Source organism: Hylaeus volcanicus, chromosome 2, assembly GCF_026283585.1.
Source record: "Hylaeus volcanicus isolate JK05 chromosome 2, UHH_iyHylVolc1.0_haploid, whole genome shotgun sequence".
Lineage (NCBI taxonomy): Eukaryota > Metazoa > Arthropoda > Insecta > Hymenoptera > Colletidae > Hylaeus > Hylaeus volcanicus.
The window spans coordinates 3,972,814-3,991,978 of record NC_071977.1 but is presented as its reverse complement, the minus strand read 5'-3'; the positions used below and the strand labels follow the sequence as shown (position 1 = coordinate 3,991,978).

Here is a 19,165-nt window from a genome sequence, read left to right as displayed (position 1 = left end):
GCGCGCACCGATTCGAACCGTCTCCAATCGCGACGAGTTCTGTCCGTTGGTGCGATTCGAAAAATACAATTTACATCAAAGAACAGAAGAGCCATGAAACCAACGAGCAGTCACGTTTAAAATTTTAAACGAACGAAGCCTGAAGGAAATGTTCGACGCTTTCGATTCTTTAGCGATCGATAAATATGCGTTTAACCGATGTCTATGCAGCTTGATCGAAAAACTTTCGTCCACGGAATCTGAGTAAAAGAGGATAAGGAAGTTATCGGGGCAACGAAGAAGGATTAAAGCGAAAACCAATTTGCAACCCTAAGGGTCCAACGAAGAATCTGTCGAAGCCCTTTGATCCGATCACGTGACTCTGTTTCAGCGTTCCGTTGCCGTCAACGTTCAAACGTCGCGTGCAACTGACTCAACCGTGTTTGTTAACATAGAGCTGAACAGACTCGCACGAGACACGACTGTGCGTGGCAATATCGATCATTAATAACGCGTACACGTACCGTTTTGCATCCGCGGCCGAGACTATGTCGACGCGTGCAATATCGGATCACCCGCTGGGCTAAGTGACGCGGTAACTTTTCGAAAGTTCAAACAGTGTGCAAACTACGAAGTATCCAGGATATATACGTTACTACCGTGTTGTAAAAGCCATAGAAACTACGGGCCAACTATGTTATGTGGAGTGATAACGATGTAGCCTGAGGCTACCACGCGAGAGGGAATATTCGAAATTGTTGCACGTTTCGGAGATTAAGTTGCTGACGTTACCCGCGATATTGGAGATTCCCCATTCTGTTTTTCGCGATCGACAGTTCTCGATCGGCAAATAAATGTGAAACGGGCCGTGTCGCTCGTCTTATTCGCACGAAACACGTTCCCTCGAACCATGGCATCTTAGATTGAACGTAACGGCTTCGGAAGCTGGAAGAGGCTGACAAAGATGACGGTTTAGTCGCTGCCGATTATGAAAACTGCGATCGATTACGCTGTAATCGATAGATTTTCGCTCGACGAAGAACGAATGTCGAGCACGTAACGAACGAGATTCGCGAACGATCGATTCCACTTGTCGTCCGGAAACACACTGGCAGGTGAAGGGACACCTATCAAACGCTTCCACGATGGACTTTTCGATAGAAACCACACTTGTGAGTAGTAATTATATATACTTTTCTTTTATGGTTTTTAGCGATCAAGTTCCAAGCCGGTTACTCATTAGTAGACAGCTGATCTTTATGCAAAATAAAATCTTAGCAAACGTACATACAAAAACTGTACCTAAATGAATATTTTACTCTGCAATTATTATAGGAACTTTGCTTCCAATATTTTTTATATTACTGCGCACTGTGTGCAATTCGTAGTTTCTTACGCAATTAAATTTTGTCTAAATGCACAAAAATCTGCAGTCTACTTATTAAGTAGGATATTACGATCAGGAAGCGATTAGGTAGAGAAAAATTATTTTGTCCGTCTTCCAGCTCTGTGTATTTAGGTCACTTCTTTCTATCCATTACATATACTAATGTATACAGTGAATATAAGTAGAATTATTATTAATCTTTATCATAACTCTGCTTTGAGCCCATAACAAAATTTCGAATTCAGATTCATTCTACGTGTAAAAATCGGTATTCGGTGGGGTGGATATTAATCTCACCAAACAATGGAAGAGAATTATTATTTTCGGCCCCGTTGTTGCTCCATCCCCGGAACTTTTATCTGAGGTACCTTCGTATATAAATTTATATTGAATAGAACACGATGGATTTTGTATTAGTTACTTGAAAATTGCATTTAGATAAAAATTTTGTTCGTTTCTAACCAGTATTTGGCAGTTTCCACAAAAAATATTGTCAAGGTAAACGCAATTTATAATAGTCCCTTCCATTTATTATGAATTAAGATCTCTATAAAAGCAACCAACATAAAGGTTTCCTTAAAAACATCTAATTATTTATACGATGCCTTCTTATTTTCAAATTACTAGTCTTGTTTACAGCTGTCTCTATCAACACCTAATATTATTCCCCTACTATTATCATCCTTGCAAAAGTTAGAAATCCCACCTACTGTAGAAGAAATGTCGTTGAAGCCGTTGAAATCTGGGACAAGTAAGTGACAGTTCAATTTACAGTGGAAATATAACGAAAAGCCATTCGCAAAAACTCAAGTACGTGCACACTTGCGTTTCTATTATCCACCTGTCCGATGCGCAATCAGAAATAAATATATATATATATATATATATATATATATATATATATATATATATATATATATATATATCTTAAAATCGAAAATATATGCAACTTCTATATTATGCTTGAGTTTTTAAAGTAAACACGGACTGGAATAAAAAAGGAACGGTATCTGATGCACGGTAAAAGGTTACCTAGATGGCCAAGTAAGCATCATTGTTAAAGTACCATGTTTCCACTCGATAGATTATTTCAGGATCAACAATGCTGTTTGCTGAGTTTCCAACAAGAATAACGCAACAATGTATGTAAAGTAACTTCGATTCGCTATTGATACAACGTACTTGTCAGTAAAAAAAAATATCGCGCTAGAATATTTAATAGCGTTCAATATTTTACGTTCAGTACTATGGTTTTTTGAAATCAAAGCCAGCACTGATGGATTTAGCTTTTATCATTCGGTTTTTTATTTCATCGTGATTGTATTTTGACTCGAGCATTTCAAAATTGTGAAAAAATCAGAACACTACCGCTGACTGGTTTCCATGCGAAGAGGTGCGCTTTCAAACACCACAAGAGGATAATTCTATTGATTCTGATAGGCAAACTAAAGTATACTCGAAGACGGAGGAACATTCATTGTGTTCCTGAACGAAATAAAAATTGTATAGGCAAAAATTAATCGACACATTTCGTTAAAAATACATACAGGGAATTGTAAAACGTTGTTCCGATTAAAATAATAAACAGAAATAATAAGCGGCCCAGACAAGGCGCTAGAACTAGGTCTTCGTATCGGTACGACTTAGTATTACGAATCTCTGTCGATTCAACTTTATCATCTCACTTCATTGGACTTGTATGGATGCGACCTGCTCTCGAAGATCTTGGTGTTACATTTCACACATCTTGGAACTTCAAAGACTCTCTATGCCGTTCTGAATTTTATTGATTATAGTTTATGATACTCGCATTTCTACTCGAGCATTCTCATTTATTCAACCTGTCTAAAATACGTATCCTCGTTATTCTTACCGTTCTCGTACATTCGACCACATTACTCCTGCACACCGTTCCACTGTTCTGACTGAATATTCAACATAGAAGGATTCTTCGTGTCTGACGTGTTATTTATAAGTGTCTTACCTCGATGTCTCCTATTTACTCGCTTCATTTATCCCTCTCCAATCCATTCTCGCTAGATTTTATGCATTTATAGCGTACGCAACAAATGCGAAAAGCTCATGCTGAAAGCCATTCATAGATAATTCAACAAGGAATTTGTCCTTGTTATTCATTTTGAACCATTTAAATTCACGCAAATTCAACAAATCTGCATTCCATTGCGTTTCGTCCATAATTTTTCGAACACACGCTGAGAGAGAAAATATGCATCGAATAATTTGCGAAAAGAATTGCGTACCGATAAAGAAAACAAATAAACAGACAATTATAATTTTTAGAATAAAATTATTGAATTGTGCTAATTTCATTCATAATGCAATCTGTTAATTGAATTATGCAGCGCGATTTATTTTTGGCTGGTGTGTACATTGACACAATTTGCTTTTGACTGTTTGACACAGTTTGACACAATTCGCAAACATCACAATGGCAGTTCGCGATCGTTGCACGCATACCGTGGGCATAGCAGAAGAACGTGACATATAAATCGCACGTTGAAACATTATTGATCGTGCAAAAAGGACCCAATATAGTTTCTGCATTATCAGTGATAATAATGCTAACATTGCATTACGCGAGCGACGACCCACCAATGTTTTACCGCAGCACGAAATTTTCTAATATAAACACGAGTTGTACTTGTTAAGTATTCCTAATGAAAAGTTTCTCACGTGGTCAGACTTACCCATGAATACCCTCATTAGAGAAAAAACGTTAACCAAAATCCACGGTAAAGATAATCTTTCAATGAACTCCCTAAAATGGAATTGAATTTTTATTTGTATATTCATATTTCCATCGGGATTTTATTTACACTATAAATACATTTTTTTGTATACATTGTATACATATATTATAATACATGTATATTAATGCTCTTAACCCTTTAAGTGGAGGAATAAACTACTTACGTGAATTAATTTTTAGACTTGTACAATGAAAATAATCTAAACTATAAATTCAATTCTGGTTTAGAGGATTTTCTACTTATATTTCACGGAAAAGTTTGGGAAATGCTGGCTGAAAGTATAAAATCACGCATACGTGATAGCACTCGATATGTGTCACCTGATAAAGTCACGTATGCCTACAGGTAGCCTACTGTGAATGATAAAATCTGAATCTTTGCGAAATATGAAAGAATAAGAATGCAGTTCCACAATAAATTTCACTGATTTGGTAAATCGAAATATTTTCATTCAAAATTTTGTGACAAATTACAGTGGAACATCTCATTGATTGTTTCACACTTGGATTCATATTACAGGGTTTATTTTTCTGCTTGCGTATCGTAGACACAAATGTATATTTCATTTTGTAATTTACGAAGTTTTAGATCCGATTCATTCTCAAACTAATTAAAATTTATAATGAACAGTAGTAGAGCTAATTATTCCAACTTGAAAGTCATTACATTATGAACCTTTTCGTCAGAGTTAAAACGAAACGTGCAAAATAAAAGATTCGCTATACGTATATTACTTTATCCACGTGCATTGACTGACCTTCACGCGTTATCTTTTAAACTGATGAATGTTTACAAATTGAAAATACAATGCACTCAAACACGGTCAAGTTTTCCGTTTACAAAACACTCGACGTTCTATACGATTTGAGACCACGGGTGGGCAACATTTTATTTGAACAATGAATTACGAACACATCCAACAATTTATTAAGATATAACGATTAATTCGTGAAATTTATTTGATTAAGTAGCTAAATATTTATTTATTCATCTTATCATTAATATTTACTTTATTTCAAACTATCGGTCGTTCTTTCTAACACAAAATCAATTGAAATGCAAATCCTTTCCATCGATTGTTTGCATAATAATATTAAATAATATTAAATTTTTACACGCAAAATTTCCAACAGATTCTGTTCAGAAAATTCAGAAATACCATTAATCCACGTATTCTTGTTTGTTTATAGGGCATCGTTAAAGGTAACGTTCTATTCATGGCCAACAATCCAGTAAACTGGTTTAGCATTTCCTCAAGAGAATGTTCTTTATCAATTTTCATCATTTCCCGTTGCCCTCAAAGAACTTTAATAACAATTTGTTGGAAACCATGTACAAAAGACTAATCGTATTACTGTTCCAATTCTTCGTCTATATTCTAATTTGATTGCTTCCTCAGCTGCGTGTACATCGCAGGTAAAACTATACCAGCGTCCAAAGAATTAAAGTGACTCTTGGAAAAAAGGAACCCCATCGTAAGGACGTAAAGCTGTTTGACATACACTCAGCCTCTAATTAGATTTGGGGAGAAAAATATCAATTTTTGTTTCCTCGAACTCTGCGCGATCGTAAAGTTGTTGTATCGGGATGGCTAATTAGGTCGTGGACGTGTACCTCGTGTTCAGGAAGCAGAGCGGTCGAATTGGTCTAATTTCAGCGATAGTAAATATAAATTGCCTGTTAAATTTTACTCTACAAACGCTCATTTCGTAAAGTGGGGTCACTGTTGAAATTATAGTGTGCGATATTTTACTGGTCTTCTCTATGGGTTTGTTTGCCTTGGCAATGATTAGAGAGAGAGAGAGAGAGAGAGAGAGAGAGAGAGAGAGAGAGAGAGAGAGAGAGCTACCTGCTGTTAATTAGCTTTTTTTTTCCATTTTCATATTTGTAATGGAAAATGCTTACGTAAATTCACGCTCTGTACATGCCATGAGATTAAAAACGAACATTTTTCGTTTTACTAGAAACAAATTTCTCATAAACTAAATATGTTTCGTACAATCGATATTTAGAAATAAATGTTAGCCAATTTGTTACATTTTTAAATAATGTAAAACTAAAATTTTTCAAAGTACTCGATAATGGATTATAATTAGCTTCGCAGTCTGTGACATCATTTCACACGATTCGAATATTCGTTCTGAAACCTAAATACGACGAGTACGAAGTAAAATTACTGTACCGAACACGTGCATTCCTCGTGCCATTTTCTGGCGGGAAAACACCACCTGTTCGTCTACCCAAGACTAATGAACCGTGACACGATAATGACCTTTGATTCGGTGCGCCAAGCGGCTTCCGTTTTCGAAACGATAACGAACCTAGTTCAGTTTACTAGTCACGTGTTTCATGAACGGATCGCTGAACCGTTACCGCGTTTCATTGCGCTTTAAGTAACGTCATTATATTCCGATGTTTATGCGACTATAGTATTCCATTCTTGTATTCTTTTCGAAAGAAATTATTCATCAAAGTGCCACTTCTTTACTTTAAAGACAAGAGTCTTCGATTAAACTACACAAGTTTTATAATATCTCTTTATACTGCCTTTTACACCCTACAAATCTAATAGTAGAAAGTTGACCGTTTCACTATTCGTTTCAAAATAATGTGTATAATTCTATTTAATTTAAGGGGAGTAATTTTCAATTAAATTCCAAAAGTTTTGCAATATCTTTTTCATGCTACCTTTGTATCCTGCGTTACAGTAGTTCAAAGTTGATAGTTTCATTGGTCAATTTGAATAGAGTACCTAATTACATCATTCAGCCTAAACTACGAGTCTAGCTCGTAGTGATCTCATAAGGGAAATTCTGCGGCTCAGAAATTCCGATTTTTGTTTAAATTGTCCATATCCGTTAGGGATCCTAAAAGAATCTTTCAGCTATTTATATTATCGGTCACAATAAAATTCGTTTCTTCAGGGTGAAAACACCTTATACATGTATGTGTTTCCCTATTGAAACTAGAATAGGCGTAACAATATTTGTACGATCCGAATAAAAAGTTACTATTTTTTAATGCTTTTTGAAGATAATTGCGCTTGAATCTTTCGATCTCGTTTCTTGTAACGTTGCCCGTTCAGACGAGACATCGCATATTAAAGTGGCCCTCGAACGATCGTGTTACGTTGCCCAAATGGCATAATCGTATTATCAAGCGCGAAGTGCATATTGTTCCGAGGAAGCATGGCAGTAACAAGGTATTGTCAAAACGTCCCTCGTGACCGGGGCGTATACTAGACGCATAACGCCGTGAACCAATGCGAAGATTATGTCGCGTTTAACGCAACGTCCTTACATTTTTCATACATTTTCCTCGATACATTCGTCATAGAATTAGTTCTCGATACAAATAAATTAATGCCTTACAATATTAAATATCACATATTCGCAATTAATCTCTGCGTAAGACAACCGACAACGATTTACGTTTCATCGCATTTTTTAAAAGTAACTCGGACACGCGATAACAACTACTACGATTTTAGGCATGATTTACAACCGAAATCAGAAACATTGTTCGATACATTTCTCACGTAGACAGTTTTTTCGAAGCTTCGCTGAAGTATTATTTTAAAATAATGAAAATTTGGAAATTTCCACGAAAAATCCACGAAAGAGGAACCACCGTGGTTTAGCGAAGGTGTGAGGTTGTTGTGCAGTGCTAACGGAATCGATCCACTGATCCACAGTAACATGTGCCGATAGTTTGCGCATATCTCTCGCAGCTAGAGCGAATATGTCTTGGAGATGGATATTCCAGCGAAACAGTAATCGAATTAGGATAAATGAAGTACCTCAACAAGAAGAGTCAAGAAGATAACGTTTTTTTTTTTGTTAAGGATTAAGAAAAAAACACGATGAACGTGTCCTAATGTAGTTTTCGTAGAGCTGATCAAGGGCACTGCAACTGACAACGAACTTTTTAGATTAAAGCCAAGAAAATGACAGTATTAAAATATTGAAAGTAGCGAAAATAGTAAAAACGCTAAAAACCACCTCAGAGCGAATGAAAGGAACCGAAACAGAATTCGTAACATTTCGCTCCGTAGCTGTTTCAATTTCGCTACTTTCTCCAGCTAGTAGATCTTTTTTTAACCGAAACCGAACATTTATTGTACCACTTCTTTTAAAACAATTCAGCTCCAGAAACGAAACTATAATATATAAAATTGATTCGCACCTGGAGTGAAACGTTTCTGGAGCGAAATAATTTCACTCCGAACCCAAAATGAAACACTTTGCATACTTCGGTTCGGTTCACATCCCCGGCACTTACAGAATAAATGAAATTTGAATATTACGAAGAGCCCTAAGTAGAAGATAATATCGACATGCTCGTAATGGTACTCTATGTTTGCAAAGTCTGGGGCTAATTTCCATGGAATATAATTACAGTGGATAAAGTGGAATAAAGTTGAGAACAAGGCAGCAGCGAATGCGGCAGGAGGCACATGCTCGAGATACGCGACATTCCGTGGAAAATGAATCAATATTGAACAATTAACTATCGACCCTTAATTAAAAGTAGATGAAATTGAATCACTATTGCCGCTCGGATTCGCTTCATCTAGTAAGTACATCGGTGTCAAGTGTTGGAAACACCGGAACGGCAATTGCATACTCTTTAAACTCACATAAAACCTAATTAGTATTGGAAGTACTTGAATTTATGGTTCAAACGTTTCAGTGATTACAGTGATTCAATTATTCGACGAATGCAATTGTGATACTAACTGAACGTTACTGAAATACTCGAATAATACCATTTTCAAACAATACAATACAGCCAGAGCCAATTAACAAATTATCTGCACTTGAATTTGTTTTTTTTTTCATGTTGTAATATGTTCGTTGATAATGCACGTACTTTGACGTTCCATCGCGACTTTTAACGTTGAAACATTAATGTTTCAAGTATATAAAATCCATAGATTAGAACGAAAAAGTCAGAGAATAGTTCGATTACAAAACGTTGCAAGCAAAATGAAAATATACTACGTTCAGTTGAATTACGGGCAGTATTATATTCCGTATTTCATATTTCTCAAAGAAAACGATGTAGAACATCTGAAGTGACATTTAATTCTAAAGAATTCGAAAATCTCTCCGTAAAGTCAAAGTCTCCAACCTTCGGAGTCTATTTCTACAACGAGTCTGATCCAGGTATATCCGAATGAAATATACTTTATTCGGAATCTATAGATGTTCGAGATAAAATTCAAGAAAACCTCACGTGTCGAATGATTGTGGAAGTTGATGCTGTTCGCGGCAAATTTTATACGATAATCGCCAACGAACTTCTAATAAAAAATAACCAATACGTGGGTTTCATACGGAGTGAATCACGTAAATAAAATCACTTGGACATCTCTACCAATTCGAATGATACCACAAATATTTTATATCCAATTTTCCTACGTCTCACCCTACACGTCTTCCACCCTTTACAATGGAAATCTCTCGTTCCAATTGAACGGCAATGTCCATTTAAATGATATTTATATAGATATAAAACGTACAATTTTCATCAACGTATCATGAATTTAAAGAGGAACATTCAAGAGGATCCCCAGCACAGTTTGATTTCTTACTATTTCAATCGCAAGCTTAATTATTAATTCTGTTTACGACCGTTGTTCATAAAGAGAGAAGAACAATAAACGCTTGACGTTAATTAAAATCGATCAGACGATGATATGTTTTCATCTAAAACGATTTGTTTACCAAAGAACTAAAACGTGAATATTGTATACTGTAATGGCAACAGTATTATTAAAGCATAGTACCTCTTGCAATTGACAAAGTTTCTAAATTTGTTAAGTATTCGCATTTTTGGAGATATTTCAGCCCGAAAATTTCAAGTGAAGTGTGAAAACTTTATTTATTTGAAAGCCCTTACGAAACGCAGTTGCACATTCGTGAAATGAATCCAATTACGGTTTTATTTCATACAAGGACATGTCGCAGTACAGTATTTCGCGGACCATTTCTCGTTAATTACAAAGGAGCTTTTATCGAACTTTCCACACAATGAGACTGTATGCTGTATTTGCGAAGTAATAAAAATCTCTCGTTCCCTTCAAACCAATTTTCTGTACCGAGCACCAATTACTGTGCACGGAGGTATTTCAGAATATGGTACGCCGTCTCTTTGAAAGCTTCACGTATTTATTTCAAACGACACTATTCACACTTCTGTTACTTCTATGCGATCAGAACGCTTCGACGTAACTAGAATTTACTTGATATATTTAAAAATTTTTTTTAAATTCTTACTTGGACGTTACTATTCGCAATATGAATTGATCGCGCGACTAAACAATTGAGGAGTGTGCTACAATAACGAAGCAGCTCTATTTTTTGTATGGTTTTGAGATTAGAACGTAATCACGGATTTAAAAAATTCCTCTTTCTCGTGGTGCAATTAGGAGACAACTTTAATCACTAGAAAAACCAATGATGTCGATTCGACGGAAACAGAGCAGGAAGAAAAATAAATTTTGCACTAATTCTACGATTTTTTGTTTGTATCGTTAAATGTTTTAAGAATAAAATAAACATGTGTTTGTAAAAAAATTTCGTTCTCTTCATTCGAAAAATCAATCAATTTAGATTTGCAGAACAGCTGCAATCTGTTACGTCAACGAGAGAAAAAAAAGTTGTTTAGCCTCTTCGATCAGTTACAATTAATACATTTTTCATTCATGTTTTTTCGAAATAAAAATGAAGTGCGAAGTGGAAGATCTCAATGCTTTCAATAAATACTTTGGTAACCTTTGCGTGCCAATTAAATATGCAATTTATGACTTGGTGGGATTTTTTAATAACGTAATAACGCATTATAAAGCAATTAAAAACATGCACAACGCGTTTAAGCTTTTACTAAAGATAAACTGCTAGAACTTTGTTATCAGGAAATTAAATTTTATGAAGCGAACTACGTATGAATAAATCATGCCTTCGACGCATTCTACCTCCCGTGTTAACTCGTTGCCTCTCTTTCGTGCTTATTATCGATAATTTCAGTTGACAAGACCAATCGATGTTTACGCAAATTTATATTTCTACAGATACAGAGTAAGCATTGAAACTTGAATGAAAGTATGCCTCATCTTCTGAACGGTGTAACGTGTATATTTTTGTTGACATTTTATATATTTTTGCATTTTTACTTATTCTCATATACATATATGTATATACGCAACAGATAAATGAATAAACATCCACAGTCTAGGGATGACATTAGATGAAAATTTTTAATAGATATTACGGTAATACATGCAGCCTATTTTAATGCGACATCCGATAAAAATACCTGTTCAAGTACATCGTACCCTTATACGTTAAGTATGTTGGGTAATTATTAATAGAAATTGTAATAATAAAATAGAAGTTATTTTGGCCTTGTTTCAGATGGACCTCGCCGTGAACGCTTCATCGAATATTTCCACGGAAATTAATTTTGGTACGAATTTCATTATTTGTGACTACAGTTATTGTTAAATTGTTAATGATTGGTTTCTACGTGTATCTCTTGTCTGTGGATGATTGCAATTCAAGCTGTCCTTTGTTAAAAAAAGCATAAATTTGAACAAAAACGAACATCATGGCTGGCAATAACAGAACTAACACCTATGTAAAAGTGTGTTTTCTCCTTTTTCTCGATAAAATTAGTATCGTAGCAATTTGCGTAAATTATTGTGGAACAAATTCGTTTTTTAAATAAATGCGTTCCTTTTCTCTTTAAAAACAAATCAGGCGTGAAGGGATTGATGTCGATGTTTTATTGATTTTTCAGAGAACAAGCACGAAGTCTCGCCTTTACCTCTCGTCATTCTCAGCATACTGTATGGAAGTATATCTATTTTTGCGGTAGTAGGGAACTCCCTTGTCATATGGATAATCGGGACGTCCAAGCGAATGCAGAATGTAACAAACATATTTATAGGAAACCTAGCATTAGCGGACATCGTCATTGGTTTATTCTCGATTCCTTTTCGGGTAAGATGTTCATTTGCACGTATATTTATATCAGGCCCTCGCAGAAATGAAAAAAGTTTAGAGACCCTCTATACATCACTACCACAGAATTACTGCAAATAGATTATTCAGCCAATTAACAGTGTTATATCTACTGAATAAGCATTATTAAATTAATCTATCTATCAAGGCTTATAAGAAACGTAGTAACATTAGCCTTTGTTTATTTTACAATAGAAAAGTGGCCGATTGACGACACAAAAGTATTAGCACTTTCTCGTATACAATGCCGAAGAAATGCAACGTTGGAGATCTGTGTTAAGTAAACGAATGTTTTCGATCGTTTCCAAAATGAGATTCTAACGAATTTAAATTTGAAACTACATGATCTATTCGTTTGTAAAAAGCAACGTACGCCTAATTGAATTCGCTACGGGATATATTACCATATAATCGACTCATTAATCATCCATTAAGAAAAGCAAAGAGTTATCGTACAGCTTAATAGAATCGATTATTTTGGTTTATTAATTACTAACTCGGCTTGTAATTTAAAATTGAAAATATGAGAATCGTGAAAATAGCTGTAACTCGTCAAGTTCGAATAAGACATGTACTTTTCATCGCTCTTGTATCCTCAATCGACCGATAAGATGGGCCTCCCATGTAGTCATTGTTGACATTTCATTAGAATCGAGACGAAATCAATTGATTTCTTAAGATTACTCGGAGCTACCGTTTTCCTCTCTTTTCCTATTATTTTCAACAATTTATCAAGCACTCTTCGTTTACTTTGATAAGTGCTACATGCTTGTAAAATAGACAATTATTTATTTGTCTACTTAGGTCAGTGTTTTTCAAACTCGGTAGTTGCCTTACAATCTAAAAAGAAAGCGGAGTATTTTTAATGTAGAGAAATGTGTAACGCATTTAGCATTAAAATTTAAACACGATAGAAATATACTTTCCTATTTCTTTTTTATTATTTTAAATATTTTACTTATCACATTTAATGAATACGCCCAATATCTAATTTTACTTCGAAAACACGATGGAAAAATGTTTCGTGTCACATTATTTAACTCTCTTTTTTTTTGAGAGAGGGACACCTCCCAAAGAGTTTGGAAACCATGGATATATATGTATAGTTATTATAAACGTGACTGCTATTCATTACAGTGGTAGTGCCGCTTTGTTACAAAATACGTTTTGTACACAATCGTTGATCGACTTTGTGAATTTCCAAAATCGTGGACAAAATGAAAGTTAAAACACTAACCATTTTTAATTTTCAAGTTTCAAGGGGCTCTACTGCAAAGATGGGACCTGCCCTATTTTATGTGCCCTTTCAGCCCGTTTGTCCAAATTCTCTCTGTGAACGTTTCGATTTTCACACTGACGGCAATCGCACTTGATCGACACAGAGCGATTTTGAAACCTCTCAGGTATGTTGATTTGTATATCCTCTTACTAATCGTTAACTTAATACGACCTGATTATTAGCCGTTAAAGACTATTATTTAATTTTTTTTTTAAATTTACTATCGTCTGATCGATATTAACATTAATTTCACTGACGTTCCGGTCAACGCGGTAAATTTGTTATCGAACTCTGTAATCATCGTTTTGTCTTTCATTCGAACGCATTACTATTATAGCGTGAAACCGACCAAACGAACTGCTAAACTAGTCATCGCTACAATTTGGATAATTTCGGGAATTTTGGCGACACCAGTGGCAATTGCACATCGTGTTATGGAAGCGAAAAACAAAAACCGTAAGATCAAACATTAAATAAATCCCATAAATTGGTGTACCATATGCATCAGTTATTTATTTCATCAATTCATCCATCTAGTCTTGTCTGAAGAATGTAAACTTTGTCTGTCGTTGTGTATTTACTACAAAAAAAAACATTATCGTATGCTTCAAGTATATACAGGGTGTCCCAAAAGTCGGGGAGGAGCCGGAAATGGGGGGTAGCTGAGACGATTCTGAACAACAATTTCCTCTGCAAAAATGTCGGATGGGGCTTCGTTAAGGAGATATTAAGAGAAAACCCCGACCAATCAGAGCGCGCGTATACGCGGGAGCGTAGACTACGCGCTAGGCGGCCGACCAATCCGAGCGCGAGTATACCGGTGGAGCGGCCGCGGTAGCGTAGACTATGCGCTAGGCGGCCGACCAATTAGAGCGCGGTCACCTAGCGCGTAGCGTACGCTACTGCGGGCGCTCCACCGACATACTCGCACTCTGATTGGTCGGCCGCCTACTGCGTAGCCTACGCTACCGCGGCCGCTCCAACGGTCTACGCGCGCTCTGATTGGTCGGGGTTTTCGCTTAATATCTCCTTAACGAAGCCCCATCCGACATTTTTGCAAAGGAAATTGTTGTTCAGAATCGTCTCAGCTACCCCCCATTTCCGGCTCCTCCCCGAGTTTTGGGACACCCTGTATATGTAGGCACGTATTTTTACGCACTCATGAGATTGGAGTAAGTGCTTGAACTGACATGAAAACTATACATTTTTCGTGTAACCCAAGTTCTTCTATTACTTTCCATTCGTTGTCATTTTAATTATCTTCTCACGGCATATTAACCACAATTGTAGTAATAAGATAGCTATAGTGAGCTGCTTGCGACAGTGCTACGCAATTGTGCCTCATTGCTTGTCTACGAAGTATCGGCACTAGCAAAACAAATGAATGTCGCTGTTTTGCTTACGTGTAATCATCATCAACATTTCCATATTAACGTCATACTCGGTTTAGTCGCGCTTAATCTTCCTCGGAATTCAACCTGAAGCGTATTTAACGAATCTGTTTCCCAAACTTCTAGCGGATCCACGCAACCCTGATGATTTCAAGTCGATCTGCATGTACGTGAATCTTTCACAGAACGCGATGTTAATTTACGGAGCGGTGTTGGCATTTTTGCAATATCTAATGCCCCTTTCGATCATTTCTTGCGTCTATGCAAGAGTGGCATTGAAACTGTGGGGCAGCACAGCACCCGGAAATGCAGAAGATTCTCGGGATGCGAATATGATAAAGAATAAGATAAAGGTACGATAAGTTCACACTTCTGCATTAGAATTGATTTTGAATGGGAAAAATCAAAGTGAATGTAAATAAGTAAGCTTGTAGGATAAGTGTCTTTTCTTCATTCTCTATTTCTCTGGCATTAGGAATGTCAGTAATTGTACTGTAGTTACAATTAAACATAATCTATTTCTCCATTAATTACCTATTATTGAATCTAATTGTTTGTTACTGTTTCAGGTCATCAAAATGCTAATTACTGTCGTGGTCCTTTTTGGGCTTTGTTGGCTGCCTTTCCATATTTATTTCGTACTTCAATTTATGTATCCAGAAATAAACCAGTAAGTAATTTATGAATCAACTTTCGTACGTAAATTAAGTTTTTAATAATAAACCAAAGTCTCTTCCCCCACCCTTTCAACGGTTCTCCCAATGACGTAAAAATACTCAAATTTCTGATTTTTCAATGGCCCCTTTGAAACTTCTGTTCGAACAACATGCGAGTAATTCATTAAAAAGTGATGTAGAATATAAAGATTTTGGAAATCTTCAAAGTATTAGAAAAATCGAAGAAACCATTTCAGTGAATACATACACCTTAGACTAACGTATTGAACAACTTATACATTATGCAAACTATTTAAAAGGAGAAATCATGTACAACCATTTTTGCAGGTACGAACACATCCATTATATATTTTTTTGCATCGACTGGTTAGCCATGTCGAACAGTAGCGTAAATCCAGTTATCTACGGCATATATACGGTACGTATAAATAATAACGAAATAAATTTACTATTATCAGAATTTCATTTACACAGATGATTTTCACTAAATGATTTTCAGGACAATTTCAGAAGGGAATTCCGTCAAAGAAGTCCCTTCAAATGGCGTAAATCGACAACCAATCCACCGATAGATACTACAGAAATGAATAAAACGCAAAGTTCGCGAACCTCCATTAGGTATGTCCTTCGGTACCTATCGTCTTAGTAAAATTAACTGACCGCTGAAAATCATCGATGAACAATTCTCTCTCTTCTCTCTCTCTCTCACGTAAACTCGAATAAGAATACTACTAACTATTCCGAGATAACGAAAAATTTCGGCGAGACGACAAAAATTCGTGAAACTCAAACACAAATAATTCATGAAACGAATGAAAAATGATAAAGTACGATATAAAAGGGATTCAATTGCAATTATAAACGATACATTTTTTTATTTTTAATGAACCATATTACAACTGCCCTTTAATATTTTACAGATTCGAATGGAAACGCCCGAATTCCGGCAATTATCCGACAGTGACATCTTTTCAAAAAGGTGTACAGATTAAAGGATCGAATAATTCGTTTATCGACGACCATGAAGCATGTACACGAAGCGATAGAATCGGCCATTACGCGGATAACATTGAAGAAAATCATTGCACGTCGTCATCTAACAAAAGTGAAGAATTATACGTTTTTGTACCGGAATCGGAGCAAAGTCCTCGCAGGATAAAGTAGAGCTTGTAATGCCAAAGATTCGATGAATCGTATAATTAATTTATATAGCGCTGGTGACAAACGAGATTGAATTTTCATCCAAGTGTAAATACCGTGACGTTGCATATATCGTAAGTACACGAATAAATGTATATGTATGTATAAATGCGGTAGCGCAGAGGTGTTCACATTAAGGGGTTTATGTATTCTTTTTCGTCTGGGTTAAAAAACAGATTTCTTTTGTTAATATTTAAATTGCTTGAGATCTTTAAAGTATTTCTACCAAATTATATAGAAAAAATTCGGTTTTTTAGGAGTTTAACTTGCGCACTTTTGCTGTAATGGACGGATTGGATGCTGACTACCTCTCGCGTATTTTTGTTACTTACTCTGATCGTTGCTCATACTCATCAGTGATAAAAAGAACTAAATTTCTCATATCAACTTATGGAGTTACGCCATCTTGGCGGCGTCCAATTGAAATAAATTTTAAATATTTAAAGAATATCGGACGCGAGACTGTAAGAAATCTATAAGAACTATGGTATTTAAACGAAACCAAGCTGTTTACATCAGTCATGTTTTTATTATTGTTTGAACACTAAATGTAAACAGAAATTGTACATCGTGATAGGCAATATGGTTGATTCGATTTGTGTTGGTCTCAAAGGTGGCTTAACTTCTTAAAGTCAATCATACTATATCTGTACATACATATATAAAGGTCATCCTAAACATCGATTGTTTAATTTTCTATTAATCTATTTAATAAGCTTATATATATATATATGTTCCTCTTTATATTTAATACTAGTATTACCAAAAATCTAATGATAGATCGCGGATAATAGAACTCGTAGAAATAATTACGTAATCGCAGGAAAGATAAAATGAACACAATACGAAAATTCAGTATCAAAAGTTAATATAATTATGATTTTATAAAAAAACAATTGAAAAAGTCGTATTGTTTCAAAGTTGTATTAAAATTCAGTTTTCTTTCTTGCTTCTACATTCATTGAGAACATAGTCACTCGAGTGAATGAAGAAATTCCTAAAGATGCGTAAGACTGTGATATTTTTATTAAAATAATATTGTTCAAACTGCATAAAAATGTTGTACACGTTAAGCATTATAAATTTAGTTTCTTCTGAAAAGACTCTATTTTAGCATTGATGTCAAAGAGACAATAGTTTCTCAAAGATGTTCAAATATAATAATGTTAAAAATGTCTAAATGTGATTTCATAAATCTCAAACAAAATACCATAAAAGTTATCATGGGTATAATCCACCTTATATAAATACATAGTAAAATATGAAACATGACAAAATTAAAATGAATAATTTCATAAAAGTGATATGGTCGTGATAGTACATTACATTCTTTTTATGTAAATATAAATAGTGGATTTAGGTCATTAGTTAGATAGTAATGTTAGTTGTAAAACAAGTATTTTTAATTTCTGTGATAAAATATTTTAAAACATGAATCTACCACTTGCAACAATATATCTACTGATGCAATTTACAAACTGAGACATTTATGTTCATCATTCTTTTACTATTCCAGCCTACACGAAAATTTGAAAATATATAGGGCTACATTGTAAAGCCTTTATAACATTATCCGATAGTTTTAAAAGTAAAATTAGAATGAGAACCAGATTGCTTTTCCATTTATCTTGGAAACAGTTCAAAATCGAATTTTGCTAAAGTCTTAAACAAACTCTGATTGCAAAAACAAAAGTTAATGCCTGAATTGCTTTTCATGTTAATGTTAGCAGCTAGAAGAAACATTAAAAGATATTATTGATATATGTAAAATATTCTTCAAACTGTTTAACAATACAGTAAATAAAATTATACAATAGTAAAGCTATCATTGTAATTACAGAAAAAACAATTCTGTACAAAATGAAGAAAATACATGACAAACTTAAAAATGTATTTGAATAATGATTAAGAAATATGTAATATGTATTTTCAAATGTATTACTATCACCTGTATCTGTACACTTATATAAAATTAGAATGAACAGGGTAATGTGGATACTAATGTATCAACTTATTTTATTAAATAACCATAAATTAAAATAATAATTTAAAACAAATATTGATGTTACTATAATTAATAATGTTAATGCAATGAATAAATGTTCCTAGTCAAGTCAATTTCTGTTGAAATATAGTATTATATTAAGATATTGTAACATTAAAAACATTATTTCCTGTTAAACGAATTATTGTTATTTTATTTTCGTAAATTTTATATGTATATATTCAAAATCTCATAATATTTTATGAAAATGAAACTGCACTATGTACAGTGTAGAAAAAAAGAGCAATGAATGTACAAAATTATGAAATGTTTCAAAAGTATGATATACATCTAATTTAATTAAATCGTTATTTTTTAATTCCCCAAAATTTGAATCTACAAGCTCTCCCACATAATCAACATTAAGGTGGAGGACTGTATTATTGCTGAATTGAATTATTTCTTAAGTT

At 34.6% G+C, this 19,165-nt stretch overlaps 1 protein-coding gene across 5 annotated transcripts; it reads left to right on the top strand.

The window, feature by feature from the left end:
- Nucleotides 1-18,701, top strand: LOC128885161 (RYamide receptor-like). Of its 5 annotated transcripts, XR_008459553.1 has the most exons (11): nucleotides 1-1,151; nucleotides 11,556-11,607; nucleotides 11,941-12,143; nucleotides 13,419-13,567; nucleotides 13,781-13,899; nucleotides 14,961-15,187; nucleotides 15,404-15,504; nucleotides 15,839-15,929; nucleotides 16,011-16,129; nucleotides 16,432-16,785; nucleotides 16,969-18,701. XR_008459553.1 is itself a non-coding variant. In XM_054139025.1 (10 exons), the coding sequence occupies exons 2-10, from the start codon at nucleotides 11,556-11,558 to the stop codon at nucleotides 16,673-16,675; spliced, it is 1,305 nt and encodes a 434-aa protein (XP_053995000.1). In that variant the 5' UTR covers nucleotides 1-1,094; the 3' UTR covers nucleotides 16,676-18,701. The 5 variants fall into 5 exon arrangements, 4 of the variants coding, with proteins under 4 accessions (XP_053995000.1, XP_053994997.1, XP_053994998.1 ...); XM_054139025.1 differs by having other exon boundaries at nucleotides 1-1,094; nucleotides 16,432-18,701; XM_054139022.1 differs by having other exon boundaries at nucleotides 16,432-18,701.
- Nucleotides 18,702-19,165: the final 464 nt, after the last annotated feature.

Bases quoted from the DNA above. Each gene is read 5' to 3' on its own strand.
- LOC128885161 (XM_054139022.1), top strand. From the start codon at position 1,125: ATGGACTTTTCGATAGAAACCACACTT. The intron at 11,608-11,940 runs GTACGAATTTCA...TTGATTTTTCAG, and splicing joins TTCCACGGAAATTAATTTTG to AGAACAAGCACGAAGTCTCG. The intron at 15,188-15,403 runs GTACGATAAGTT...TTACTGTTTCAG, and splicing joins TGATAAAGAATAAGATAAAG to GTCATCAAAATGCTAATTAC.